At 51.4% G+C, this 26,940-nt stretch overlaps 1 protein-coding gene and 1 long non-coding RNA gene across 8 annotated transcripts; one reads left to right on the plus strand and one right to left on the minus strand.

Moving 5' to 3' along the window:
- On the plus strand, nucleotides 1–11,575 carry LOC147648304 (uncharacterized). The gene is made up of 2 exons (XR_015280213.1): nucleotides 1–5,316; nucleotides 8,464–11,575. It is a non-coding gene; the product is annotated as an uncharacterized LOC147648304 (long non-coding RNA).
- LOC147648305 (uncharacterized) lies at nucleotides 5,038–26,323 on the minus strand. 7 transcript variants are annotated; one of them, XM_086867354.1, is made up of 22 exons: nucleotides 25,807–26,323; nucleotides 24,989–25,026; nucleotides 24,425–24,544; nucleotides 23,543–23,646; nucleotides 22,464–22,602; nucleotides 22,125–22,318; nucleotides 20,616–20,743; nucleotides 20,264–20,433; nucleotides 19,430–19,492; nucleotides 18,988–19,110; nucleotides 18,617–18,739; nucleotides 17,889–18,051; nucleotides 15,650–15,713; nucleotides 14,798–14,846; nucleotides 13,386–13,495; nucleotides 12,430–12,547; nucleotides 11,502–11,601; nucleotides 10,872–11,068; nucleotides 10,449–10,583; nucleotides 9,051–9,257; nucleotides 8,711–8,859; nucleotides 5,038–5,213 (listed from the first exon to the last, which is right to left on the minus strand). In XM_086867354.1, exons 1-20 carry the CDS (start codon nucleotides 25,880–25,882, stop codon nucleotides 9,213–9,215), a joined length of 2,259 nt encoding a protein of 752 aa, XP_086723480.1. In that variant the 5' UTR covers nucleotides 25,883–26,323; the 3' UTR covers nucleotides 5,038–5,213; nucleotides 8,711–8,859; nucleotides 9,051–9,212. The 7 variants fall into 7 exon arrangements, with proteins under 7 accessions (XP_086723480.1, XP_086723481.1, XP_086723487.1 ...); XM_086867355.1 differs by having other exon boundaries at nucleotides 8,711–8,856; nucleotides 25,807–26,307; XM_086867361.1 differs by having other exon boundaries at nucleotides 8,680–8,856; nucleotides 25,807–26,307.
- Nucleotides 26,324–26,940: the final 617 nt, after the last annotated feature.

Below are 26,940 nucleotides of genomic sequence, written 5' to 3' on the forward strand. Positions count from 1 at the left end.
TAAAGTAAGAGGACTCCTCTGTCTCCCTTTTGGGCATAGGCCTCTGGTGTTTTCATTCAAACCTCTGACCTTTTCATTCCAAGGCAGGCTCCTGCCCTCCCTAGTAGAAGCCTGTCTTCTAAACTGAGACCCCTTCTTCCAGACCAAGATAACCAAGTCATTCCCTGCATTGCTCCTCTTTAAATTCTTTCAGTTGTCTACTCTGTTAGGTCATGTTTCTTCTGGTGCTTCAAATGAACTGATTGTACTTGATCTGCACCAAAGCACAAAATCATCTAGAATCATCTAAACGCAACACAGAAACAAACTACCTCTGTCAGACCATCTTTACCTTCTAGATCACTTTCAAGATGTACATTGAGGTGTTGGAATGATTATTGCCCAAGATTCCCTTTGTGGCTGCAGGCTCTGGAGCTCCTATCTCTGAGTTCACCCAGGGCTGCGTTCCCTAACAATTCCTGGTGCTATCTCCATTTTCCTTTGGGCACAATAGTCTAAATGAAAACCTAGCCTGAAATCTGAAATGAAAACAAGGGCACAGCTCTCTAGGCTACAAGGAAAATAAAGGACAAGTTTGTAAAATTCTCAAACCATTTCTCCTGGACTGCTGCATTGTGTGTTCTTGCTGCACACACAGTGTTGAAAGCCAAGAGAAGCTGCAATTTGGCAGCACATTTTGCGACAGAAGCTCAACCTAGCTGTCCAGTAAAGAAAAGAGCTTGAGAAGAGCAAGCCTGAGTGTGGAAAAGATTCTTGGAAAACGGAACGCTTTCCCGCAGTGCTATGAAAAGGGAAAGAAACAATCCAAGACATTCACATGTATGTGATCCCCTTTTCTGTGTTGCACAAGTTCTACATCACATTAATTCCAAATTCATCTTACTTCTAAGACCTATGACTTCCCAAGATTTAGACACTCCATCATTAGCTACACATAGCTGGCCTTCCCTTGTTTTTCTTTGAAAGCAATACTGGAAAGACAAGAAATCTGCAAATGTAAGACCTTAGAGTACAGAGCTGTGCTCGAGTGTGAGTTCTAGAGGCAGGGAATAGGCTCTGATTGTATTTTACCCTCAGCAGTGACCATACACAGCAGCAACCATGGTGATTTGTGTGACACTGTGCAGAGGTCAAGTCTTGTTGTCTTGGATTAATATGGCAAACTTAGCATGTTTAAAGAGACTCGGGATCCAGCCTCTTTTGGTTTTCTTCCTGTGTCAATAAACAGCGGGAGAAATGAACCAGCCAGCAGTTTCTTTGCAGAGAGGCCCTTTGCTCCAGTGTGAAAGTGCTGGACTGGCAAAGGAGGAGGGACGTGGGAGAGAGCTGAGCTGCTGTGTTGGATTTGTGTCCAAACTGCAGCAAGAGTAGCAGTTGAATTCTTTTCTTTTAATCCTATCTGCAGCCTGCGGTTTTCACCTGGAGCCGGACAAGAACACCAACAGGCCTGGTGCCAAGAGCACAGCCTGGGGAGCCACCGCACCTTCCCACCCCGAGCGGTCGGGAGAGCAGCGCTGTCCCGCAGAGGCTGCATTTCTCCCTCCTCATGCACGGCTTTGCCTTCCCACACATGTGGGCTGGCTCTGCCTGACGCTGGCAGGCTCCTCATTCAACACTTCGTAATGCTTCCGGGGAAAGTCCGGATAACGCTTTGCTTGTGTGTGAGGAAGAGATGGCATGCGGGGCGAGTGGGAGGGATGAGGCCCGGGGGAGGTGAGCAGCAGGGGAAAGTTGCAGGTTGCCAGAGATAAAAGTTATACTGTAGTGAAGCAGAAGCTAAACGAGACAGTGGTTTTGGCATCGGCACAGGAGGAAGAAAGAGCTGCTCCGTGACTGTGGCCGAGCCCGGTTTGGCCTGGGAGTGAAGTGGCCAGTGCTGGCTCGGGGCGCACGGGGCTCGGCCGTGGGGCAAGCGGAGCCGAACGGAGATCGGACAAAGGGAGAAACGACAAATGGACGTGCGGACAAACGGTCCCGGGGCTTCAGCGGCAGCAGCGGCAGCAGTGACTGCGGACTCTCTGCATCTCTTGTTCTAGTTCCTTCTCTCCCTCTCTCACCGTCTTGCACCTTCTCCCAGTATCCCTTTCCTCTGCCCACCTTTCCCAGTCTCTCTGTCCACCTTCCAGGCCAGGCCACGCCTCTGGCCCGCCCTGGCCCTGGGCAAGGCTGTGCCCCTCACCAGCCATGGGGTCCCACTGCGATGTTTTCTTCACCCGGCCCTTGCCATACTGCCTGTGGCACTGCTGGCTGGGCATCAGTAGCTGGGTGTTGGGAAGCATCGTCATCCCTTGGGCTGGCTGGCTGTCACGACTCTGGCCCCGGCTCCAGCCTCATCCCTGGCCCCGGTTTTGGCTCTTCTTCCTTTTCCTCCACTGCGGGTTCCCCGGCCCAAGCACTGCCCCTCGGCAGCATGGCTGCCGGCCCCGAGCCGCCGGTGCCCCTTTCAGATGGGCATGCCCAGCCTGGGCTGATTTGGGGGGCCGTAGGGGGGCTGGGTGGGCACCGCTCCTGGACACAGCTCGAACGCTGACAGCCGCATTTGGCCGGCAGGCCAGGAGCGGGAGGTCCTGCAGGAGCGACACCGGCTGGGTACACTGCTGGAGCACGGCGGCTTCGGCAGCGTCTGCTCGGGGACGTGCCCGGCGGATGGAGCCCCGGTGAGTGGGGAGGCTGGCGGGGGGCGGAGGAGCAGGAGAGCAGAGGAGGAGGAGGAGGGCAGAGGAGGATGGGGCTAGGCAGAGCGGGCGGCAAGCTCAGCCCACTGGTCTCCTTGGCTAGCAGGTGGCCATCGAATGTGTGTCGCGGGATAGCATCAGTTATTAGGGTGAGCTAGTGAGGAAGCGGGGCCAGCGGCAGAAACCAGGGCGTGATGGGCGGGGTAAAGCGAGGCCCGGGATGGTGGAAGCCACCAGGACACCTCGAGGGAGAGCAGGGTGGGGTCAGCGGAGGGCACAGAGCATCCCAGGATGGGTGAGGGGTTCCAGACCCATGACACGTCATCAGCCCCACTGAGGGCATCGTGGTCTAACTGAAGCCCTATGGCACCCACGCACCCCTGAAGACGGAGCTGCTGGACAAGGCATGCCCTGGGCTCCATGGTGGTGTTTAGCTCCTGGATTGGTTTGAGCTCCACAACAACTTCTTGTTGGTGATGAAGAACCCGAGCAGCCCCAGGACCTCTTTGATTTCATTGTGGTGTGTGGTTCCTGTCAGAAGAGGTGGTGCAGGGGCTGCTCCACCAGGTGCTGCAGGCCGTGTGGCACTGCAGCAGCTGTGAGGTGCTGCACAGGGACATCAAGCCTGACAACATCCTCCTCCACCTGGCCACCAGACAGGCCAAACTGATTGAGTTGGGCTGTGGCACCTACCTGCAAGTCCAGGCACAGTTTGCAGGTGAGCCTACGCAGGGCTATGCACCCGGTCCCGGCAGCTCATGGCCCAACCTCTCATGGCCCAGCCTGGGTGTGGCACTGGAGATTCCCCCTGTTGCTGGCAGTCATGGGTACACCTATGAGCCACAGAGATCTGCTGGTAATTGACAGCAGGAAAGAAGGAAACTTGAGGAGCATCATTCCCTGTTTTCTCACTGCTAAACAAGTTTTCCTCTCCCTCATAAAGTCAAAATGCAGTTTTTCTGTGCATTAATAGCAGCTTATCGCACCTGCTGAGCTGAGAGGCTTTTTGCCCTGCTGCTGTGCTATGGGCCGAGATAGTGGCATTACCTAGCATGGATATACAGAGAGGGACCTAAAGCAAATGACTTTGTGCCACTTTGTCTCAAAGGTCAAAACTCTCAGCAGACACAGATGGAAGAGACTGACGTGCTCCCTGTTTGCTGTGTTGATGCACACCTGACTGGCACAGCTTTCCCTGATGGAGAATAACAACAAGGGACAGTTCCCTCACACCCATGCAGCCCAGAGATCTGCAGGTCATCATCAGCCCCTGGCTTTGTAAGTGACCAGTTCTGCTGGGATGGAAGCCAACCACCAAATCCTGCATGACTTCAGTGGCGGCAGCAGCAGCAGCAGCAGCAGCAGCAGCAGCAGTCCCTGCATCTGGTCCCCAGGTCTGGGGCTGGGCTGGACAGAGGATGCACACGGCACACTGTTCCTGAAAAATGTGACTTTGGAAACAAGCACCCACCACTGTCCCCTGTTGTTTGCAGTAAGGTCACACCAGCCTGAGTCACTTGGCAGCCCTCAATGCCACGTGGGACAGCAGATGACAGGCTCTGGCCTCCAGGACCAAACAGAGGGGGGAACTCGCTCTCCAGATGGAGCTTCCAGATTGAAAAGGCTGCAGTGAGCAGCCACCACTAAGGGCAGACAAATGAGGCTCTCCTGCACTTTAGCTGTGCCAGCTACAAAGCCCTGGGGAGCAGCTGCCGAGTCCTGGGACAAAAGCAAGCAGAGAAAGTGGGATAAACCCAGTCAAGCCCAGAGACTTTTCATGATTGCTGAGCCCCAGATGGCCCCCAAGAGTGGTGTCAACCACCAGTCCTTCTGAGCTGACAAAGAGCAGGTCCAGTGGGTGCCTTCCTTCGTTGGCCAGGCACCTCCCAGGCTGTTTTCTCTCCACTCTCCTGTACTGCCAGCAGACGTGCCCACTTTCTTGGTTCCACTTGCAGAGCCTCATACCTCTTAGCCATGGCCACCTGGGAAGCGGGAGCAGTCCCAGAGGAGATGTGCCATCTCCACCAGGCAGGAACCACAAGCCTCTGTGTGCACAGCTGAAAGGCTGTATCCCCACAGGATGTTTTGGCTGCCCTGCTCTTCATAGCCTTTTGGCTGGAAATGCAATTGCACTTTCTTCCTCAAGCAGAAGTCCACGGCCGGGCAAAAACTTGGCCGCTGGAATGTAATCCAAAGGCAGTGGAGGCTGCACTTGCTAAAGGAAGAACAACCAATTCCTAACCAAACCACACCAGAAGGTCCATAGGAAGGACATTTCATCTTTAAGAAAGAATGGACAATTCAGAAGGGGAACATACAGCAGTATTCCCTGGGAGACAAGGAAGGGAATCTTGCAACTGGCTTGAGGGTTTCTAGGATTTTATTCTGAGTCTGGCTGTGAGCTGGCATTGGAGAAAGTTATCCTGAATTGCACCTGGACATCTTCTCTACTTCATCAATTGCTTCCCTGCAAATTTCCTTCATTTTCATTTGAAAAGCACCTGGAGTGGAGATTTATGTGGTGGGGGCCCTTGTGATCTGTAGAAGGAATAGCAGAAGTACTAACTAACAGTCATAAAAACAGCAGCAGTAGGAAAGCAGCCACACAGCCAATCCATTTCTCTGGAGCATTTGGTCTCCAGTGACTGGTGACAAGGCAGGAGTCTAAAGGCAATCTAGGAAGCCATCTGCTCTGTTCAGTTTGGCCAGACCAGCACACACACATTGACTGGGCCATTTGATGGGTGGCAAATGCTGCTCGGGAAACAATCCCTGCTTTTGCCTTTACTGCCCAGGGAAGGAAGCTCAGGCAAAGCCCTCCCACTCCCAGCTGCCCTCACAAAATGAATGTCCCAAGTGCTCCCTGGCTGCTTGCAAGCTCAACAATGGCTTCTGTAGGGGGTCCAAAGTGTGTGTGTGACACTAGAGGGAGGAGGAACATGTGGTACAGCTCATTTGGAGGCACGCACACTAGAATACCCTGCTCCATCTGACAAGGAGTGCACAGGACATCCTCAGCAGCTTCCAGCACCCCCTTAGCAGCCTGACAGCCAGCCCTCTCCCACAGCTCCAGCCTGGCTCTGCAGGTGCCTTCCTGTGAGACCTCCCTGCTTCTGAGAGACAGCTCTGGCCTTCTGTCCTGGTTTGCAACTAAATGGGGAGAAAACCTCCAATGCCCACACCCCCCGGGATGCAAACCCATGTGGCCCTGTTCTCCCACCCCCAGCCTGTTCGGGAAGAGATTTCTCTGAGAGAGTTGGAAAAAACCTCTTTATTTAACAGGCAAAGCACTACCCAGCCCAAGATTGAGCCCAATACCAAATGATAAAACCTCTCGCCGCTCTGAAGAGATGACAAAATTCAGAGGGTCTCTTTCCTGTGGATGTTTGCTCTGTTATCAATCCCTCTGGTGCTGCAAAATGTCGCTGCCCAGACTGGGCTCCCGGTAGCGCACGGGTGCAAGCTCCCGGTGCTCCCCTGAGTCCCCAGCCCAGAGCAGGTTCAATCCGTTTCAAAGAAAAGGGAAAGAAAACAGTCCAGGAAGATCTCTCTGTTTTGGCTAGCTGGAAAAGCCAAGGCGACCTGTGCCTTGTTGTCTGTCTGTGCTGTAGTCAAAACCCCATCCCAGGATGTGGGGGGGAGCAAGTACAGTCTCTGATAACAGACTCTATGCTTCTTCTCCACTCACTTTTCCTCTTAGATGAAGTTTTAAGGCTACAAAACCTATTTCTGGGCTAGGTGGACAAATGGGGATACAATTTAACATCACAATCACCGCAGGACTCTTTACTGTTCCACTTCATCCAAATGATACCCCAAAGTTTACCTTCACAGTGTGTTCCATTAATAATGCTGCAGCAGTGGAGCATCATCAAAGGGAAGTTCTTCCTCAAGGTACGAAAACCAGCCCTACAATTTGCCAATGGTATGTTGTTCAGACAATTAGCATCAGGAAGGGAACAGTTCCCAGGGACATATAATCCATCATTATATGGACGATATTTTAATAGCCACTCTAACTCAAAAAGATTTTTCACTAATTCAGCCAAGCCTTTAATGCTAATGCGCAATCCTTAAAAACATTTGGGCTGCAAGTGGCCCCAGGAGAGGTACAGCAGCAACCACCTTGGAAGTACCTTGTGCTCCAAGTTGTGGATCAGAATACACAGGCTCAAGTAATTCAATTCTCGACCAAAATGAAGAATTTGAATGATGCCCAAAAACTTCTGGGTCCCATCAACAGGTTCAGAACCTATCTAGGGTTGACTGCTCCACAATTTGCAGTTAGTATTTTGCCTCCTAAAGGATGATCCGACTTCCCGCAGGAAATTAACCCCGGAAGCAACAGCCACTCTGAAATAGTAGAGCAGACCCTCACAAAGAGACAGGTGCACCAGCTTTGCCCAGAAGTGGGTGTCACTGTGTTCATATTCACAGTTGAATTCCATCCTCCTGCAGTTATTGGACAGTGGGGTACTCAGTGGTCTGACCCTTTACATGCTTTAGAATGGATGATCTTAGCCCAGCAGCCTAAAAAGGCAGCCCCTACCATCTTGGAATGAATTGCCCAGCGAATCATGGAATGTCAAAAAAGGTGCTTACAATTGACTGCAAAAGATCCTTCAAAAATCGTGACAGCTGTCAGGCAAGAAGAATTTGCATGGTGTTCTGCCAAGAGCACAGCTTTGCCAAGTGCCTCACAAAATTTCTCAGGGCAAATCAGTGACCGTCTACCGAGTCATACGTTGCTGCAAACGAGTAGGACCACTGCAATATCCCTGAAAGTGCTGAATGCTAGAACAACCCTTTAAAGGTACTACTGTGTTCAGTGATGGCTGGGATTTACATTCATATTTATCATGAGAGGACTTGAGTATTTTGTCTCTCGGAGTCAAAAGGCACAATTAGACAAGTTCTTTTCCCCATTCTTTAGGTTTCCCACGCTTCCAAGGTTAAACCGGCCTTAGAGTGAAGTGGCAAAGTTGTAATGTTAAGTTCCTAAACCACCTGCAAGCCACTTGGAGACTTTGTATCGCTGGCAATCCCACTTGACAGCTCCAGGGTGCCACTGTTGCATTGCCAATGATACAATGGGATAGGTCAGTGGCTGAAAGCAGCTAGGCCTGTGGAATCAGCTGGAAGGTCAAAGGGCCGGGTTTGTCACCCTTGTCTCCAAGGGCCCTGGAGACAGGATGACTGATGCTACTTATGGATTCAGCAACAAAAAGGGGGGACGTTGGGGATGTTTTGGCTGCCCTGCTCTTCCTTGCCTTTGTCTGGAAATGCAATTGCACTTTCTTCTTCATGCAGAAGTTCCACGGCTGGGCAAGAAGCGGCCAACCGGCCATATTCCAAAGGCAGCATAGACTGGAGTTGCTAAAGAAAGGAGTCTGTTCCTAGTTGCAAAGCGCACCAGAATAGCCACAGGAGGGACATTTCAGAAAGAATGGGCAATTCCAAAGTAAATGTTGAGCCATATTCCCAGGGAGACAAGGAAAGGAATCTTCCAACTGGCTTGAGGGTTTTAAAGATGTTTTTATTCTGGCTGTGAGCTGGCATTGGAGAAAGTAATCCTGAAGTGCACCTGGTCATCTTCTCTGCTTCATCAATTGCTTCCCTGCAAGTTTCCTTCATTTTCATTTGCAAAGCACCTGGAGTGGAGATTTATGTGGCGGGGGCCCTTGTGATCTGTAGAAGGAATAGCAGAAGTACTAAAAGTCATAAAAACAGCAGCAGTAGGAAAGCAGCCACACAGCCAATCCATTTCTCTGGAGCATTTGGTCTCCAGGGACTGGTGACAAGGCAGGAGTCTAAAGGCAATCTAGGAAGCCATCTGCTCTGATCAGCTTGGCCAGACCAGCACACACACGTTGACTGGGCCATTTGCTGGGTCACAAGGGCCAGCTAAGAGACAAACCCCTCCCAGACAGTCAGTGTCCAGAGAAGCTGTGCCCATTAGGAGCCCAGAGGAGTCCAAAACAACACGCAAACTCTCTGTCCACACCCTTTGCCTCTTGATTGGCTCTGCTTCATACCTCTTCTTGGTAGCTTGAATGATGGCAACTTCCTGCTTCATCTCAAGCCGCTATTTCTCCTGCTCCCTCTGCACCTCTGCCGGGAAGTGTTCCCGTTGCTCCAGCAGCTGCTGTGCCTGCAAACGCTGTCGTTCTATCTTGTTTGCCTGCTGAAGGGAGGAAAACACTTCCAGATGAAGTCCCAGCCAAGCTCCCCTAAAAAACAGAGCAAGCCGCATGCCTCACACAACCCCCCCATCTGCAAAGTGCACATTAGGAATGACTTTGTGCCTTCCAGCAATGCTGTCCTAACCAGAAGTTTAGGAGGGGGATTAGCAGATGGGAAAAAAGGAGATGCCACCTTCCTCTCCTGTTCTGATGGCCGCCTGTTGTTTCCTGGCCCCTCGCTCTTCAGGGTGTCTGCCTGTTCTCAGAGGCTCTGTTCTCCAAGTGCTGAAGTGGTCCTTGCCATCTCCTCTGTTTCCTGCATTACTTTGCTGCAGGGATGGCAGCAATCGGGCTGTCAGAAGAGGCCGAAGAGAGGCTTGGCTAATTTGAGGAATGGATGCTGCCCAAGAAAGAAAGAGAAACAAAAGAAACCAAATTACAAGAGACAAAGGCAAAAGAAACCATTCTTTTCCAAACTGAGCTCCTAACAGGCTCAAGCTGGTTTCCTCTAGTGCCCAGAAATGCACAGACACAAGCAGAAAAGTGCAAATAGACTCAGTTCTCTTCTTGGCTTGCAAGGAGAGAAGTGTGTTCCTTAGCATGCCCTGCCCCTCCTGTGCTGGCTGGCATCTTCCACCACAGCAGGGACAGCCGAGGAAGTGGCCTGGTCACCAGCTCCCTGTCTAACACAAAAGCTGGCAGCAAAGCCGCAGCGCTTCTCACTGACTTGACCGGGCCAGGTAGCACATGGGGCTGGCACAAATGCTGCTCAGCTGTCCTTGTTTGGCTGGCAGCAACTTCTAAGAGTGGGGCAGGAGGGACAAGCTGGGTCCCCTCTGAGGCTCACAGTCAGCCTCCCACAGCCCCTGCCTTCCCACAGATCAACCTAGAACCGCTTGGCAGGGACTGCTTTCGTTGTGTTTTCCAAACCCCACTGTGGGCCTCTGTCCCCAGCATTGCGATACTTCAGTTCCTTCGCTAGCAGGTAAACCTGAAAACAGCACCTGAGAGCAAAAGAGGGCCTCAGAAATGACCAGAAGCTGGGAGCTCTCCTCTGAGGAACACCTCTGAGAACTGGGCTTCTTTGGCCTGGAGAAGGACAAGCCCTGAGGAGACAAGTTCAATAATTGAAGGGGCTTTGGAGAAAGATGGGGACACATCTAATTAGCAGGGCCAATTGCAAGAGACAAGGGGGAAAAGGTTTGAAACTAAAAGAGAGTCCATTCAGACTGGCTCTAAAGAAGAAACTCTTTAGCAGGAGAGTGCTGAAACGCTGGCACAGGTTGCCCAGAGAGCTGGCAGGTGCCCCAGCCCTGGACTCATTCAAGGTCAGCTTGGCTGGGGCTCTGAGCAACCTGATCTACTTGAAGATATCCTTGCCAGTAGCAGGGGGTTTGGACTAGGTGACCTTCAGTGGTCCCTTCCAAGCTCAACCAGTCTTGCATCCTGCTTGGTTTTCATTTGAAAAGCAACCAGAGCGGAGATTACTATGGGGGGGACAGCCCATCTGATGCCTTACAGAGTTGGGCCAAGGAGCAAACCCTGTTTGGCAGGGAACAGCTGTTTGGCCTGCAGCCGCTCTGCATTGTACCTTCAGAAGTTCCTTGGCAGAGCCTCGCCTGTCCACATCCATCTGCAGGCAGCAGCCCAGGAATTCACACAAGCCCGGGTGTAGGCTGAGCTCTTCCAGATGTGGTATTCCTTGGGTGCGTATCAGATAGGTAGCCTGAAGAAAAAGGAAACATGGGACTCGATATGTTTTATCCATAACCTCAGTTGCTCACCTAGTCCCCATATTTTAAGCTGCAGTCTGCAGTGGCAATTTCTTGCCCAGCAGAGGCTTTGAGATGAGCCTTGTCTCCCAAAAGAAGAAAGGGCTCCTCCAGTGCAGCCCCAGCTATTCCAACATCCAACAGGTGTCACCTTGAAAGTTTGAACCCCTTGAAGTTGTGGGAAAGGGATTTTATGGAGACAGACCAGGAGGCATTGGGATCTGGGCGTATTTGCACCTTACCCTGGCACGGTTCTCCCGAATATAGGGAGCATCTCCTTTGGCCATTTCTATTCCTACGATGCCAAGGGACCAGATGTCCACTTTGGGGCCGTATGGCACTCCCCTCAGAACTTCGGGTGCCATCCAGAAAGCGGTCCCGACCCTCGCCCTTGGTTTTCTTTTCTCAGGGATGAACTGAACACAAAGGCCAAAATCAGCTGAGGAGAAAAACAAACAAACATGGATTGAAGTAAGAAACCAAGGCAAAGGGTTCCTCACTCCAAGTCTCAGGATGCAGTGCTGTATTGAGCTGGAAAAGCAGCTGTGCTCTCTTTCCTCAGGGCTGCAGCCAAGCAAATTGGGAATTCTCCGCTTAACAAACCCACCACCATTCACACCGCGGCTTTTCCTCCTTCATCTGAAGGTTTACATTGAACCTCCCTCCCTCCCTCCGGAAAGGACACGAGCTAACCAAAGTTCCTCCTGATGCCTTGCTGCTCTCTAGACCTCTCTGCACCTTGCAGCAGCGCCCCGAGCGTGCAGGAGAGCTCTGTGCACTCTCACCAGCACCACTGCTGGGCACCTGGCAGCCACTCAAAAGCAACCCCACAGCGGCTGCCCCGAGCACTGTGCCTGACCAGGAATACCCACCCAACTTGACAGAGCCATCCAGGCCCAGAAGGATGTTTCCACTTTTGATGTCTCTGTGGATGATGTTGTTGGCATGAAGGAAAGCCAGGCCTCTCAGGCACTGGGAGAGAAAGAAGAAACAGGAGACCAAAAGTTAGCCTGATTTGACTTCATCACACGCAAAAGGAAAATGCTCCTGAGGATTCACAGATCTCAAAGGAACACTGAGTACTGGGCAGGAGCAAGATCTCACTGCTGCAGCCCTAGGAGAGCAGGGTCTTTTTAAGGGGAGGCATATTAGTTGCTGAGGGGGAAACATCAGTCCTTGCTCAAGACTGTACCCTGCAAAGCCAGTGGGAATGAGCGTTGCTGCAGTGCATGTGCTCTCGCCATCCGGAGGACAAACAAGGGCTTGCCAAAAGAGAAAAACTCCCTGCATTGGGTACCAAGGGATCCCTGTCAGGTGGGAGACTGGAGGACAAGGGTTATACGGCTGCCTGGACAGCAGACTCGGAAGTAGCTCACTCGTCAGCTTTCAGCGGCAAGCACCATGGTGGGGGCTATGCCATCCTTTGAAGCTGAGACCTGTGAGAGGAGGGTCTCTCTTTGGCTCTGCCGTAGGTTCAAAACTCAGACAGCAGCACCTTTGCACTTACAGAAGTACAAAGAAGGCAATGCAGGATGGTTCTGAGCAAAGGCTTGGAGGCAAAGTGCAGAAAAGAAAAGGGCAAAAGAGGTGAAGAGTTCAACAATGGTAGATAAGAGTAAAGAAGAAACTATAGTAAGGGCAGGGACACCAGCAGGCACTTCAGTCCAGATGCCCTTTCTTCTCTGAAGCATAAGAACACCGCAGAAAGAAAGCTCTGAACGTGGACCCACTCACTCAGCAGCACTTTCAAAGGTCGAGCCTCTCCAAGGCATGCCAAGCACAAGCAGAAGGATTCCTTACCTCCTGACAGACAGTTGCTATGTGTCCTACAGCCATTGCTTTCATCTGGAGCACACCAGCTAAAGAGCCTCCATCCATGTACTCCAACACCAGCCACACAGCCTCATTGGCAAGGTAGCTGGAAGATGAAAACAACAGCACAGAGCTGAACGTGCACAGCTCCATTGCCTTTTGGAAGAAAAGCCTAAGGTAGAGTTTTGTTTCCAGGTCACTGCTAAATGAAGACAGAATACAATGAAGACACACTGCACCTAGGCTATCCACTGCTGGCAGCCTGTGCCTTAGAAATTACAAAGGCACAACTGCAGCAAAGGAGATGGCTTAGGTGGCAAGCAGGGAAAAAAGGCATTTTTATGATGGCAAAGATTAATCTGGAAGTGGACACAGCCCAGCAGCTACCTCTTCGTCTTCATAAACAAATTGCACCATTATCTCCAGCAAGAAGGAGACACAGTTTTCACAGCTTTTATTCAGGACAGGCAGGTTTGCAGCAATGGGGAAACCCTTTGGAAAAATGTGCATAAAGGACAGTCACCACGGGCAAAAGCAATTTCAAACCTGGAAAGTTATGTATCTCCCAGCCTACTCTTTTGGCCTGCAAGGCAGTGGATAATAGTGGGAACAGCGCAAGGGAAATAATTTCTGTGATGCTTTCTCAGCACTTCTCCTCCAAGCCTTGGAAAAAATCCAGCCCCAAACCAGCAAAAGAACATGCAGTGAGTGAACACACAGGCTGCTGGCACAGAAAGAGAGCCAGGTTTCTGGGGACAATCTTCAAGCTCTTTATGCCAGGAACCATTCATGGGGACAAAATGCAATCTCCTGCCATGCCTTGCCCAGGAGTGGATGGATGTTAATGGAAAGATCCATTTTCTGCCAGTGAGTAAAGAGCTTTTAAACCTTTGCCTTGCAAGCATGGAAAACAACATTCCTAGAAAAATACCAGGACTGCTTACCTTTCGAGGTAGGTGACAATATTGGGGTTCTTCATTTCCCTCATGACCAGGATTTCTTTCTTCACTTGCTTGCAGCCCTGGTGCCGGAGATCGAATTTCTTTATGGCCACCTACAATGCCGTTGAAAGCCATTAGGAACAGACATTACAAGAACCTCTTTGTCTGCATGCTCGCAGGCCAGGATGCCTTGCCACCTTGGTAAAAAAGGAATCTCTAAACTATCAACCACAAAGTGCTAACAACCCTCTCTGCACCTGCAGACTTCACTAATGGACTTCGTTGATCACCACTGCTATTATCATTTACACAGGTTTCGCAAGCCAAATGAAATTTTACTCCCATGCAAATAAACTGAAACCACTGGAAATACATTAGCATTTCTAGGGGCTTTGACCAGCTTTTCAGAGACTGCTGCCATTCGTGATTGTGACCCAAAGTAAATACATACCTCGATTACAGAGAAAATGCTGCCCAGAAAAGATCTCCATGATGACTCAAAGTAAAGTTACAATCCTAGCACATGCTAACAGCTTCAGTTTGGAGTTTGCATCTCTGAAGAACATTCTTGAACATGGCTTAGATTGTCATTATTTTGTGGGTTTTAAAACAAATAATCCTTTCTGTGGTAGTCTGTGGATACAGCCCAGGTTATAAGTGGGGTTTAGGGCTTTTGGATGCCTTGTAGACCTCCCTCCAAGTGTGGTTCCTGAGCACGGCAGGTGGATAAGGAGGCACCAGGAAGATGGAATTGTATTTGCTGAGAGCCAGAAATGAGAATTCAGGACTTTCAGCCCCAAAGAGCAGTGGGACTCTCCAAGGCACCACCATGTCTGTTCACTAGAAACAGCATCACTATAAAGGAATGTCACCGACACAGGACCAGCACAAGGTTGTATTATGTAAGGTTCTTCATCAACTCCTTCTCATTGATGTGCATGTGTGTGTGTTTGTGTGTGTGTGTGTGTGTGTGAACCAGGTGTCCCAGGAGTGCAACACAGTCAGCTGTGCTCCAGACAAGATCTCTCCTTCCTTCGGTCTTGCATTATATTTTCAGACCAAACCACATGATGGAATACAGTGGGAAATCCTATCTATGTCTGAATGCAGGCTTGAGAGGAATCGGGCCAGAATGACAGCTGTTGCCATCAGCTAATCTAGGCATATTTATCCAGTAAGTCCAAGCTAGTGTGTCCTTCTCTGAAGGACAACACTGCTATCCTTGCATTAATTCAGGATGCAAGGCCAAGTCTCAGCAATGTGAAATTTTTAGCCTGCCTCTAGGCTCTAAGCAAGCTACTTGTGTGGGACAGCCTTTGCAGCAAAGACAGGCAGCCCAAAGCTCTGCCATCAGATCACATTGCAAGGAAAAGCACTCCAGAGCAGCAAAATCTGCGAGGGCTCTTGGCACTTACCGCTTGTCCTGTGGCAGCGTCAAAGGCCTTATAAATGGTTCCAAAACCCCTAGAAACAGAAGAGAGCCAAGAACAGAGAAGCCGTTCAGTGCTGAGAAGTGAAAGGCAGCCCAGGCAGGAGCTCTCTGCTGCCCGGAGTGTCTTTAAAACACGGGGCTTTGTCTCCTCTTCAGCCAATAGCACAGCAGCCCAGCAGTCCTCTGCCATGCAGCGTGTCCTAGAGAAAAGCTCAGTCCAACAGGAAGAAAAAAGGGCTACTGCCATCCCAAATGTACACACTAGGTCATGGATGCAGGGGTTTTCTTGGCCTTTTCCTTCTTGGGTCTGTGTGTGTGGCGTTCCTTTCCAGGCAATGAAACACAAAGTCCTGTTGGGCCTCCTTCTTCCCGCTCTCTTTTGATTCCATCTGCCAAACTCGGGCAACACCACACAGCCTTTCTTATTGTCCTGAGCACGGAATATTGCTTTCAGCAAAAGATTGGAAGGAAATGCTACTGAGAGCAGTGACCTGACAGCAGCTTCAGGTGGGAAGCTGCTCTCTCAGGTTCTTCTTCCTTCATCAGTGTGGCCGTATGACTTGGAATCATACAAACCCATGTCTCCTAGGAAAAGAAGCTAACTGGTGCCACACGCTTGAGGGACAGGAGGGCTTCCAGGCCCTGCTTCTTGCGGCAGGCAAGACATTGTCAGCATGCAGTTACCTTTGATGATGCCCTGTGATCAGTACTGAGACCGGGACAATCTAAAGCCGGGGTGTGAAAAAGCTTGCAGCTTGCCTGACTTCCCACTTGATATTGCACCAGCAAAAGAGCTGGCCCGTGCTTCTGCAGAAGTAAGATTGGCTGCACTCACCCACTGCCAATAAATTTCCATCCAGTGTATTTCTGTTTTGGATCTGCCACACTCACAACACTCCCTGAAAGAAACAAAATGCAAGAAGCAAACTTCAAACCGGAGATAACGACTTCCGGCACATCTGAAACTCAGCTCCACTCTCTGGTGCTCGGGGCAATTGATGGTTGCTTGGCTAACCATAATATCAACAAGAACAACAACAGCAGCTCCGTAGCAAGACAGGCAGCTCTGCAGCACACATGGCCTGCACAGGGTCTGATTCTCCACGCTCCTTTGAAGGGTTACCTTGAAAGGAAACTAAGGCCACGGAGAAACCCTCAGAGCAGACAGAGATCAGAAAAGAACAGACACCAAGGCAAGTGGTTGTCATTTACAAAGGGGAAGGTGACGTGAAAAACCACGAGCCTTCATTTCCTTGGGAATACAGACTCTCTTGTGAGATTCAACAAAAGCTTTCCGACCTGAGAGATTAAACGCGGCCTTGGATCTGGGAGGAATTTTTATCCGCAGCTGCTTTTTGCAGAGCAGAAGGAATATTGCAAAGTGAATTCCAGCAGAGGAGGGGACTTCCTCTACCTCTCAGCAGTTTGCCTAAAGAATGCCTTGCCACTTGTAGAGAACAGCAGCTGATGTTCTCTACAACCAAGAGCAATTGCTGTTAGAATTAGGGCCCTCTTCATGGATGAGCAGGCTAAGATCTGAAGACAATTTTTCCCATTCTCCATTTACTGAGGAATTACAACTGCTCGTCTTCAGCCTGGGGAGCAGCAGTCGCTTGCACTGGACTCGACCTCTTGAAGACCGCCCACGTGTCCCATCTTCCCAAATGGGCACAGCTGAGACGGGTAACAAGGACAGCGCCGCTTTCTCGGGCGCTGCCGTGGCACAGACAGCTGCCCAAGTGAGATGCTGATCCTTTCATGAGTCCAGGCAAAGCTGCAGCAATGGGGAGGCAGCTGAAGACTCACAGCTCAGGAAGGCTCCAGCCTCTGCAGTCACAAACCGTCAGTGGCAGGGCAGACATGACAAAAAGCTTGGCAGAGCCAACAAGTGGCCACTGATAACCATTGAGAAGAGGCCAGAGCCAGACCGAGCCCCGTTACAAGCTGTTGACCCCACTCAAGACACACCATGAGTGTCATTGAGTTCAGACCCACGGGGGAGTAGATCAATGCCCCTTTTGTCCCAGCAGTTGATAGCAGACACTGAGGAAACTGGGCTCTGTTCTGTAGCCGACCAGTTATTCTCTGACAGCCCTGCCCTGGCAGCTATAACGTGCAAGAAGCAACTTGGTTGTACTGCAGACTCACCAAGGCCTTGCTGTGCTTTCCTAGAATATGATCTGTGCAGGGATGAAGGTCAGGCCTTGGCTTTCCAAGAGTATTTACCAGCTGGGCATTAGCTGTGACAAAGTGGCACCGTGGTACCAGAGGAGCATGCAGCAGAGGGGCTGCAGGCTTCCTCCTGAGAACTGCCTGCAGGGCAGTTTTATCTCACTGCGCCACATAGATGTGTCTCTCTAATGCATCGTCCCAAGCAAACAGCTAAAATATCAAAGAGGGATTGTAAACAAAGTATCCTGTTTTTCTTCTTTTGCTGCACTTTGGAAACAGCACTTTCTTTTGGATTCCTAGGGATTTTTCTAAGAACAGAATATTTTAACTTTTGAGGTCTACTTTAGACCTCTTCCACTCTTACTGGTGCTGTCACCTGATGTTCTTTCCAAGGAGGCTGGGCCAAGCAGAATGTAGAATTCTTATCCAAACAAACTGAAGAAGGAATGGTAGAAGTACTAACAGTCATAAAAACAGCAGCAGTAGGAAAGCAGCCACACAGCCAATCCATTTCTCTGGAGCATTTGGTCTCCAGTGACTGGTGACAAGGCAGGAGTCTAAAGGCAATCTAGGAAGCCATCTGCTCTGATCAGTTTGGCCAGAGCAGCACACACACATGGACTGGGCCATTTGCTGGGTGGCAGCCTTCTGCTGCTTGGGAAACAATCCCTGCTTTAGCCTTTACTGCCCAGGGAAGGAAGCTCAGGCAAAGCCCTCCCACTCCCAGCTGCCCTGAAAAGCAAAAGCAGTGCCCCAAAGTTCTCCCTGGCTGCTTCCAAGCACCACTATGGCTTCTGTAGGGGGTCCAAAATGTCTGTCTGACACCCGAGGGAGGAGGAACATGCTGAGGCACACACTCATCAATACACTGCTCATTCGGACAAAGAATGCACAGGACGTACTCAGTTGCTCCAAGCCCTGGTTCTCTCCATCCTGGCACAGCTGATCTGGCTCCTGGCCTGAACAGGGCAGACTGCTCACTCTCGGCTCTTCAGGCTGTGGAGAGGAGGCTTCTTCGGAGGATGCTGCTGCAGATGCATCTCCAATGGCAGAGCCCACGTCCATCTGGGACAAGAAATGTCTTGGTGTCAGAAAGGTGAGTGGCAGAGATGCCCCCGACAGCACACTTTAAAGGCGAGCCCTTAGGAACAACACTTGGGTTAGGCTGCAAGCTGAGCTGTCAATTCTTCCAGCCCAAGTCAAACCCCCGTAAGCAGCCAGAGACGACAGCTTGTCACAGCCAGCCCTAGTAGAGACAGTGAAAGGGAAAGAACAGCTTTCCATTTCAGCCTGTCCTGTGGACTGCATTCACCATGGACAGGGACAAGCTGTTCAGAATCTGTGTGGGTCACCATGTTGACCTGAAGAAACCTCTCACAAAACCAAGATAGCACTAGGGGGCCAGCAGCAATACATTCAGAGGATTGCTGAGGGCCAAAGCACTAGCCCTGCTGCCCAGGCATTCAGTGGCCCAGGAAGTGTCCTTCTGAGCAGCTGCCATGGAGACCAGAGAGCACGGCAGCCAGAGGCATGGCCCCCATCCCGCCATGCTGCTCCGCAGGGGCGAGGTGACAAGAGGAGAGACCTCTTGTTGCATGACTGCAGTGCTGCCTACTGCACTTTCACTCACCGGCTTTTGTTCTGCCAGCCTGTACTGCAGCATCTTCTGCATCCTTTCCATTTCTTCTTTGTGCCTCTCTTCCACTGCCTTCATCTTCCTCTGAGCTTCCCGCAGCTCTGCCTGCAGCTTGTTCTTGATATGTTGTCAAGAAAATTCTTACTAGCACTTGCCATCTCGCTCACTTTTCTCATTTCCCAGTCTCAAAAGCTCTTCACTTCAGCCACTTTTTCTGCTGCTCTACCCAGCTCTAAGCCTGGTGCTCAGCCCTGGAGCCTGCCAGGCTCCCTGCTTGCACTAGTCCTTGCCTCCCCTTTCCTGATATCTACAGTTCATGCCCCTGCTACTGCCCTTCCCTCTGCTACCTGGCTTGTCAGGCTCACCTGCCCATTCTCTCGCTCCTCCTTCAGCTCCTGCCTCAGCTGCTCTACCTGCCGCTGCCTTTGGTTTAGCTCTCGCTGCAGGCGGCACACCTTGTCTAAATGAGCAGCCTTCCGGCGCTGGAGCTGCACAGAAACAAAGAGAAGGCGCCTTCAAACTTCCCACCCACCACCTGTGTGGCAACCGGGACTCATGTGCTCACCCTTTCCAAAAGCAATTTGCTCTCCTTCTCCTGTTTACCAAGGGCCAGCTAAGACACAATCCCACCCACACACACAGTGTCTGGAGAAGCAGTGCCCATAAGGAGCCCCAGAAGCGTCCAAACTCTCTTGGCATTCTCTTTGCATCTTGACCGGCCCTGGTTCCCATCTTTTCTTCTTCAGGTTGCATTACGGCAGTCTCCTGCTTCATCTCAAGCACCCTTTTCTCCTGCTCCCTCTGTACCTCTGCCAGGAAGTGTTCCCGCTGCTCCAGCACCTTCAAACGCTGTTGTTTCAGCCGTCTTTCCTGATGAGAGGAATAGACACTTCCAGATGAAGTCCCAGCCATGCTCCCCAAAGAAAACAATGGAAGCTTCATCCCTCCCACAGCCCCCTGCTGCTGAGTGCACAGTAGTGGCTCTGTGCCCTCCAGCACTTCTGTCCTGACAAGAAACTTTGGAGGGGTGTCAGCAGCTGGAAGGAAAGGGGCTGCCACCTTCCTTCCCCGCTCTGAAAGAAGGGGGAAGACTTCTTTTCTCAAAGTCCCATACCCTTTGATCAAGGAAAAGCTGCAGGTGGACTGCAGGATGAGGAGGGGGCCAGCACCCCAAAGCCAGAGTCACAAGACAGGCCACCAGCTGAAATACCAGCAACAGGGGGCCTGTTGCGTATGCTTCAAGCCCAAAGGGAAGAGCTCTGTCCACCGTGCAAGGACAGCAAGCAAGGAAGGCAGTTGCTGGGACTGCAGGTGGCAGCAAGGTCAGCAGACTGCTACACGGTACCAGGGCGTCAGCAAGGTCCTGCCCCTTTGCTGCCGTGCTTTGTGTGCGACCACCCAGCCTCCAGGGGAGCGTGGCTCATGGCCTCCCTGAAACCGTGGCTGTGTTCAGTGCCCCAGCACCCTCCTCTGGGCATTCACAGCCCTTCAAGTCTGAGCCCTTGAAGCCCTCTGCTGCCTGGCCCAGCAACGTCAGGCCTGCAGCAGAGGCTTGCGGCCATGTCCCATTCTCAGGCTGCTATTCTGCTAAGCCAGCCCACCAAGCTTGCCTGAAAAGTTCAGGTGTGTATTGCTTCCTACCTGTTTTTGCAGGAGCTTCCTTTTCTCCTCCTCCTGAGCAGATTGCCAGAGCCTCAGAGCCTTGCTGAACTGCTCTTCTGCCAAGCGGAGCTGTTGGGCCATTTCTTCACATTGCTGCTTGCTGAAAGATCTTACAGCTTGCAGCTCACAACGAAGGCCCCTGACATCCTCTGCAAACACGACAAACAACAACAGTCAAAGACTCTGCTGAACTTCACCCCTTTCAGATTCAGGCAAGGAGGGACCTGCCCCCAGCCCCTTCACTCCTCGGAAGCCCTGCTGACAGAGCTGCCTTGGGAGCAACTGCACTAGGCAGGGCCATCACCAGAAACAAAGCGCACGAGGCTCTCACCAAGTATCAGCTCCTTGGCCTGCATGGCTGTGCCTACTTGGCCTTCCAGACGGCTCCTGGTGATCTCCAGCTCCGACACCTGCTGCAGAGCCTCCAACAGGCTGCATTGCAAGCTCTCCTTCTCTGTCCTAAAAGTTGTGAAGATGAGGACAAATTGTTCGTGGCACACACGGGCAGTTTTTCCAGTAAGTGCCTTAAGATCCCTGCACCTGAGTATGGAAAACAGCTGGCATGGAAATGCAGATAGAGCAAGACTATTTCTACCACTTCAAATAGCAAAGCAGACCCTTCCAGGAGATTGGCCAGCCTTTCCCCACGACCTAGCCCAGCACAGAAAGCCCAGCTGAGCTTGATCTCAGCAGCCAAAGCTCAAATTGCTCTTCCCTCACATATCCCACACAGGTGGCTGTGCCCACAAAATCTCTAGCAGCAAGCAAAAGGCCAGCCTCTGCTCACAGCCCTGAGCTCATCTGCAATTCCAAGTCACTCTGCAGGGGGACAGAGCACCGTGCTCTCCTGGCTGTTTCATCCATGCTTTATGCCATTCACGGTGTACGTAAGAGATACTTCATTTTCCACACCCTCTCTAAGTTCAAGGCACTAAAGGAATGCACCGAACCATACATGAGAGCTGCAGCTTCTAGCAGCACCAAGAGCAGAGAGAAACCAGAACTAGGCTTTCATCTGAAAATGAACTCTCTGGCAGGAGGGGCATGTATCCTGCCATTTAAATTACTGGAATATCATGAATAATAACAACTGCCACCTTTAGTTTTGGCTAAATAAGTCTGCACTGCCCAAAATGTTTTGGCACTCTTTGAAAAGAAGAGAGACCAGCCAGAGTAACCTTGACAGGTTCCAGAGCTGAATGGACAAGTGAGCAAGAATCAGTGCTCAGCAAGAATCCTCAGGGACTGTCAAGAAGGCACACAAGACCTTTCTTTCCCTGCTGCTGCTGCTGCTGCTGCTTGCAAGCAACTCTAGGTCCTGCACCATACCTCCTCACAAGAGTTAGCTCAGAAGGGCCTCAAGATTTTCAGCATGAATGTCCAGCATCACCCCAAGTGCCGCATCCCTACTCACAACATTCACATGTAGGAGCCTTGAATTCTGAAAATGTCATGTCAAACTGCTGGGCAAGGAAATAGTGATGTTCAGATGCACTGACGGAGAAACCAAAAGCAGAGGGAAACGTTCGGTTCCAGCAGACATCTGCACTGTTTCCCTGGTAATAAATGCAGTACCATGTTGGCTTGCTTTGCACTTGTCACACAAAGGTGCAAAGGATCCCAAGCAGGTGTTCAAAAAGAGCTGTGAGAGCTTGAGCTGGCAGAGAAAGAACATTCAGGCCACAGTATGCTTTTCTTTTTTCTCATGTCTCTTTGCTTCTCTGTCCGAGAACCATCTGGAGAGCACGCAGGAGCCAATAAATCCTAACATAACGCTCAGCACCTTGGTCACTCCAGACCTTCAACAATGGCTCACCCCGGGTCTCATCCCTGCCTTTACCTGGCCTCTGCCAGCTGCTCCAAAAGGCCTCGTAGGTCCCGCTCTGTGGCTGCCAGTCGGGCTTGCAGGGCAGCGTTCTCTTCCGCCAGCACTGCCTTCTCTTTGCACACCTGGGACAGCGTGTGCCCTTGGCGAGAGAACTCCTGGAGCAGCTTCTCCAGAGTCCTGTGTGCTGGCCGCTGCGAGCGGCAAACCTGGAAGCAGAGGGGCACCATTTTTCAGGAAGAACAACAACACAGTCTCAGTCTTAGCTTGCTGCCAGAAGCAGCATTTGGGGAAGACTTGCTAAGGGCAGCTCCCTCTCCCACAGGTGCTGCCTAGCAACAAGGTGAGTGCTACCTTTGTCACTGCCAGAGGAACTTCCTCCTTCAGCAGAGATCTCTGAGGCTGTGATTCCTCTGCTGTCTCAGGTGCCGCTTCAAACGCCCTGTCTGGTGAGGAGTGGCGCTTTCCCTCAAATGCAGCCAACTCCTTCCATCTATGACAGGGGGACAGACCAACAAGCCTTTAATAGCAACAGTCTCCTTGCAAAACCACAAATCCACACCATGTCCCAAGGAAGGCAGTCTCAGGGACTTCCTACAGCCCTCTAGGTCCACCTCTGTACAATGCTGGAATGACCCCACTAGACCAAGCATCACTCTTTGTCATTCCTGCCGGTGAAAGAGTCACCAGTGAGGAAGCAAAGAAGCTTCCGGAAACTACAAAACATTTCCAGAAAGCTCCACTTCGATCAGCTTCACAGCTTCCTGCCCGCTAGGTCTTACGCTCCTCTCTATCTGGTCCACTGGATGCCAGACTTGCAAAAGTTCTTCTTTGCCTAAGACAGGCTTGGGAAATGCAGATGAGTACTGCCACAATTACTCTTGCTTTCACTAGTGCAAGAAGGAAAGAGCCTGCAAGCTATAGCTTGGGGAGGAGTTGGGTATGAAGTTCCAAGCCAAGAACCAAAGGATCCCGAGATGCTTACGGCTTGCAGGGACTCCAGGAAACTTGCAGCCCAGTCTGCATAGCCCTGGGGTCAGCTATGGCATGTGGACAGGCTGCTCAAGGCTCTATCCAGCAGCTGGGCTTCCAAATTTCCAGAGGTGGAATGTGCACAAGCTCTCTGAGGCGCTTCTTCTGCTGCATGATAGGCTTTACGGTTCACTGCTTGTCCCTAGGCCCAGCCTGAAGCTCCCTTGCTTCTGCTCTGGTCCAGTTTGGAACGCTTTTTGTCAAGGTAGGAGGAGGGAGTGCCAGGAGGCAGCTATGCTGTAGGTCGGTCGGCAGCCAGACCTGCCTACGGGCTGCCTTTCCCTGACTATGCTGGGCAAGTTCAACAGCGAGAAAGCCAAATTCATTCTTTGACCCTGGGCTTCCTAAAGGCCAGCAAGGCCCAGCCCTGCTCAGAGAAAGCAAGAAAGCTTAGCACACACCTGAACTCCAGGGCTCTTGGCGCTCTATCCATCCTCTGCTGCCGCTCTGCCTTTCCTGCCTGGCCGGAGGAGTCCTGACTGGCAGGAAGCTCTGGTCTTGGGGCCTGCAAGGGATGGGCAGGGAAAAAGCACAAACAAGAAAGCAATAAGGAGCAGGCAAGTTGTCTCCTGAGAGCTAGGAGAAGCAGCAAGCGCAGATGCAGCTCACCTGAAGGCAAAAGCTGTTGTGTGGGGCTGTTGATGGGAGTAAGTACGTAACCCTTGAGTTGCTATGGAAATGTTTGAACAGTTCCCTGCTCCGTTCTGATCAACTGGCTTCCCCTCAGGATCTCAAGCATTAGGGAGCAGCCAACAGGAACTGTGTTGCAGCCTTTCAGAGACGGGGCTTGTCTCTGCCATGCAGAGCTGCTCAGGATTCTTCTCAGCAAACTTGGGTCATGTCAAAGTACAGGGTGCAGTCAAAGCGGTGACTGTAGCTACTTCGACAGTGCGTGCAGAGGGGCAGGTCCCTGCAGGACACAGTAGGTCCTGCGTACCCCACAAGGCTGTGAGCTGTGCCTTGGGACCGCTCTCTCTGCTGACAGCAGGGAGCCTGCACACACACTGGGCACAAAGGGGCTCACTTTGCCACCAGTAGCACTCAAGGACAGCATGCTGCCGCTCATCTGACACCAAGGGAAGTTCACAGTCAGAATGATGTTGGCATGTGAAAGTTCAGATGCCAGTTCCCAGGTGTCAGTGGCTGGGCTGAAGAGCCAGGTCGTGGCAGGACTCCAGGCCTCAGCATCTTCAGCCACAAAGGGCCAGCGCTGCCTGATCAGGAACTTGCAGCCCTGCACTGCACCAAAGCTTTGCACTGGAGCAACCAAAGCTAGCACTTACTGGTTCAGGATGCTCAGGCCCTGGACTGACAACACGGGCGGGATTGTTATCCTTTGCCTCCCCTTCAGCCTCTGGAGGCACAGGGCGAGCCACGGGAGGTTCTGCTGCTGGTGTGCTGCTCTGCAGACAGACAGGGGTGTGAGGGACAGGCAGTGAGCTGTCATTGAGAGCCTTGTTTCTCCTGAGCTCCATCCCCAGCTGTCCTAGGGAGATGTCATGAATTTGGATAGAAGTGGCATCCTCAGCCACTAGAACTCATTTCAAGTGGGCTGATGAGACTAATGTTTGGCCAGGACTGCATATGCTTCTGATATAAGGGAGATATTTTAGCCTGGCTACAATTGGCGTGCAGCCTCCTGTCTTAAAAGTTGACTTTCATGAATAAAAACTTCTTCAATGGAAAAGGAGGAAACTGATGGAATCCTCTTGGTAGTGCTCATTCAAACGCTGATGTGGACTTTCTTTTGGCCTGCCAGGCTGGCACTCGAGTGCACCAGGCCAAGCCCACAGCTTGCTCCACAATTCTTGGAAACCAGGAATGTCAAGGGTGTCCTTCTCACTCACCAAACCACGGACTTGATTCCTTCCACGTTTGAGACAACCTGCCAGAGACAAGGGAAAATGAACCAGGTGCTGGTGGAAAACTGTCTGTGCTGGGCTACCCCACAGGAAAAGGTCCCCCAAGCAGAAAGCATTTTCCTTTCACAACCTCCCTCCCTAAAGCAGCCCTTCTTTAGCACAGCAAGCAAGGCTACAGGGCACTACCCTAGGCTGTGCCTACCTGAGTTGGCTTTGCCACTAAGGAACTAGAAACTTGGCTGCAAAATGCAAATAGTTCCTTAGCAGTCCGTGTCTACATTGTAGCCCGCTGTTCACCCTACAGCTAAAGCAGCCTTTTCCTCCTCTCCTCCCTGGACTTTTATTTTTTTAAACTTTGTGCAGTACTTCCCATGCAATTGCTGTAAACCATTGCCCAGAAAACTTCCCTAAAGCCCTCTTAGAGCTTGCAGTTCCATTTGGAAAGAGTACAGGCCCAGCTCTGGGCTTCAGGAGCACACACAAACTGCTCGGCACTTTCCCCTTCAGCGCAAAGCCAATCGCTACTGTAGCACACAGAGAGGCTCAAGTTAGACAGGCACATTCTTTAAGGACAGAAGGCAGAGAAAAGCTGCTTTCCCTCAGCTCTGGAGAGAACCACACAGTTTTTAGAATCATGCCTACAAAGCTCTCCCAGTCTGCGTTTTGGAAGTTGTCCACACCCTTCTGGCCAAGAGACATCCCCTTTCTAGCTGAAGCTGTTGGCAAGAGCTTTACCAAACTTACGGCATCTTTACGGCACTTTTGTTCCAATGTGCTGCCCCAAGGAAAAAGCCTCTACTTACGTCTCAGGCCTTTGAACATTTTGCAGGATGACACTGACGCAAAAGCCCTGCTGACAGCACTGCGGAATTGCTCCATTGTTTCAGCAGGGCTGCTCGAGTCCGCAGGCCAGAAAACACAAATGAAAAAAATCCCACTTGCACAGATTGTGCAAGGAAAAGAGAAAAAAAAAGGCACACGCAGCAATCCGCTGACTGTATAAGAAAAGAAAAACCAAAAGACACCTGCACAAGCTGCAGTTCGTAGAATGAAAAAAGAAAAAGCAAAGACACCTGTACGTGTCTGCAAACCCTACAACCGTAGGGGAAAACAAAAGGATGCCTACACGAGTCCACAGACTCGTACAACGGCAGGCAAAAGAAAAAGATTCCCTTTCCAGGGCACAGAGTGTTGCCTGAGAACTCCTCAACACAGGGTCCTCCTGCAACGAGCACGCCAAGAGCCGCTCTGGACGCTGACGCTGTGCGTGCACCAGGGCAACCTCCCCCTGACCACGCTGTGACGTGGCAGCCCTCCGCTGACATCACAATAGCAGCCGCTCTAGGTGGGTCTGTGAATTTATGCATAGTAACAGAACCTTCTCTGCAGCTAATGCAAAAGAAAGCCCAGAAAGTTCTCGTCTGTCCCAAAGCAGCACAAACCCTCCTTGCAGTCCAGAACCCATAGCTCAAAGGATCCAAGAGTAACACTAAACAGGCCCCAAGCACATGCACCCTCTCCTTTGGCCACCAGTGCTTCTGACTAAAACAAGTAACACTTGCTTCATTTCTATGGGTGCAATCACGCTTTGGTAATATCCCGGAGAGTCCCCTTAATTGAAATGCTTGTCATGCCTGCCCATTTACTGCATGGCTAACATCGACCAGCACACTGTAGGCTCGCTGAAGGAACAAGGATAGCATAGTGGGGAAACAGTGCCAAGTAACAAACTAGCCAGAGGTGTTTGCATGACACTGGAGCAGCATTTGTGTTGTCAGTATGGCAGGGACAGTATGGCAGTGCCCATGTCCTGTGCGTGGCAGGGGATGCCCTTGGAGCAGCCCTCACAGTGTGGGTGCACCCACGGGTGCATTTCCACTCCCACCGGCTCCCAGGTCAGCCCTTCACTTGACAAAGAGCTCTGTCCAGCACGGAGC

This window comes from Cyanistes caeruleus, chromosome Z (assembly GCF_971803275.1).
Source record: "Cyanistes caeruleus chromosome Z, bCyaCae1.hap1.1, whole genome shotgun sequence".
NCBI lineage: Eukaryota > Metazoa > Chordata > Aves > Passeriformes > Paridae > Cyanistes > Cyanistes caeruleus.

Coding starts and splice junctions, on each gene's coding strand:
- LOC147648305 (XM_086867354.1), bottom strand. CDS start 25,882: ATGGAGCAATTCCGCAGTGCTGTCAGCAGGGCTTTTGCGTCAGTGTCA. Junction 22,603..23,542: donor CCAAGAGCCCTGGAGTTCAG/GTGTGTGCTAAG, acceptor CCCCTGTCATAG/ATGGAAGGAGTTGGCTGCAT. Junction 10,584..10,871: donor TTCGGGAGAACCGTGCCAGG/GTAAGGTGCAAA, acceptor CTTTTTCTTCAG/GCTACCTATCTGATACGCAC.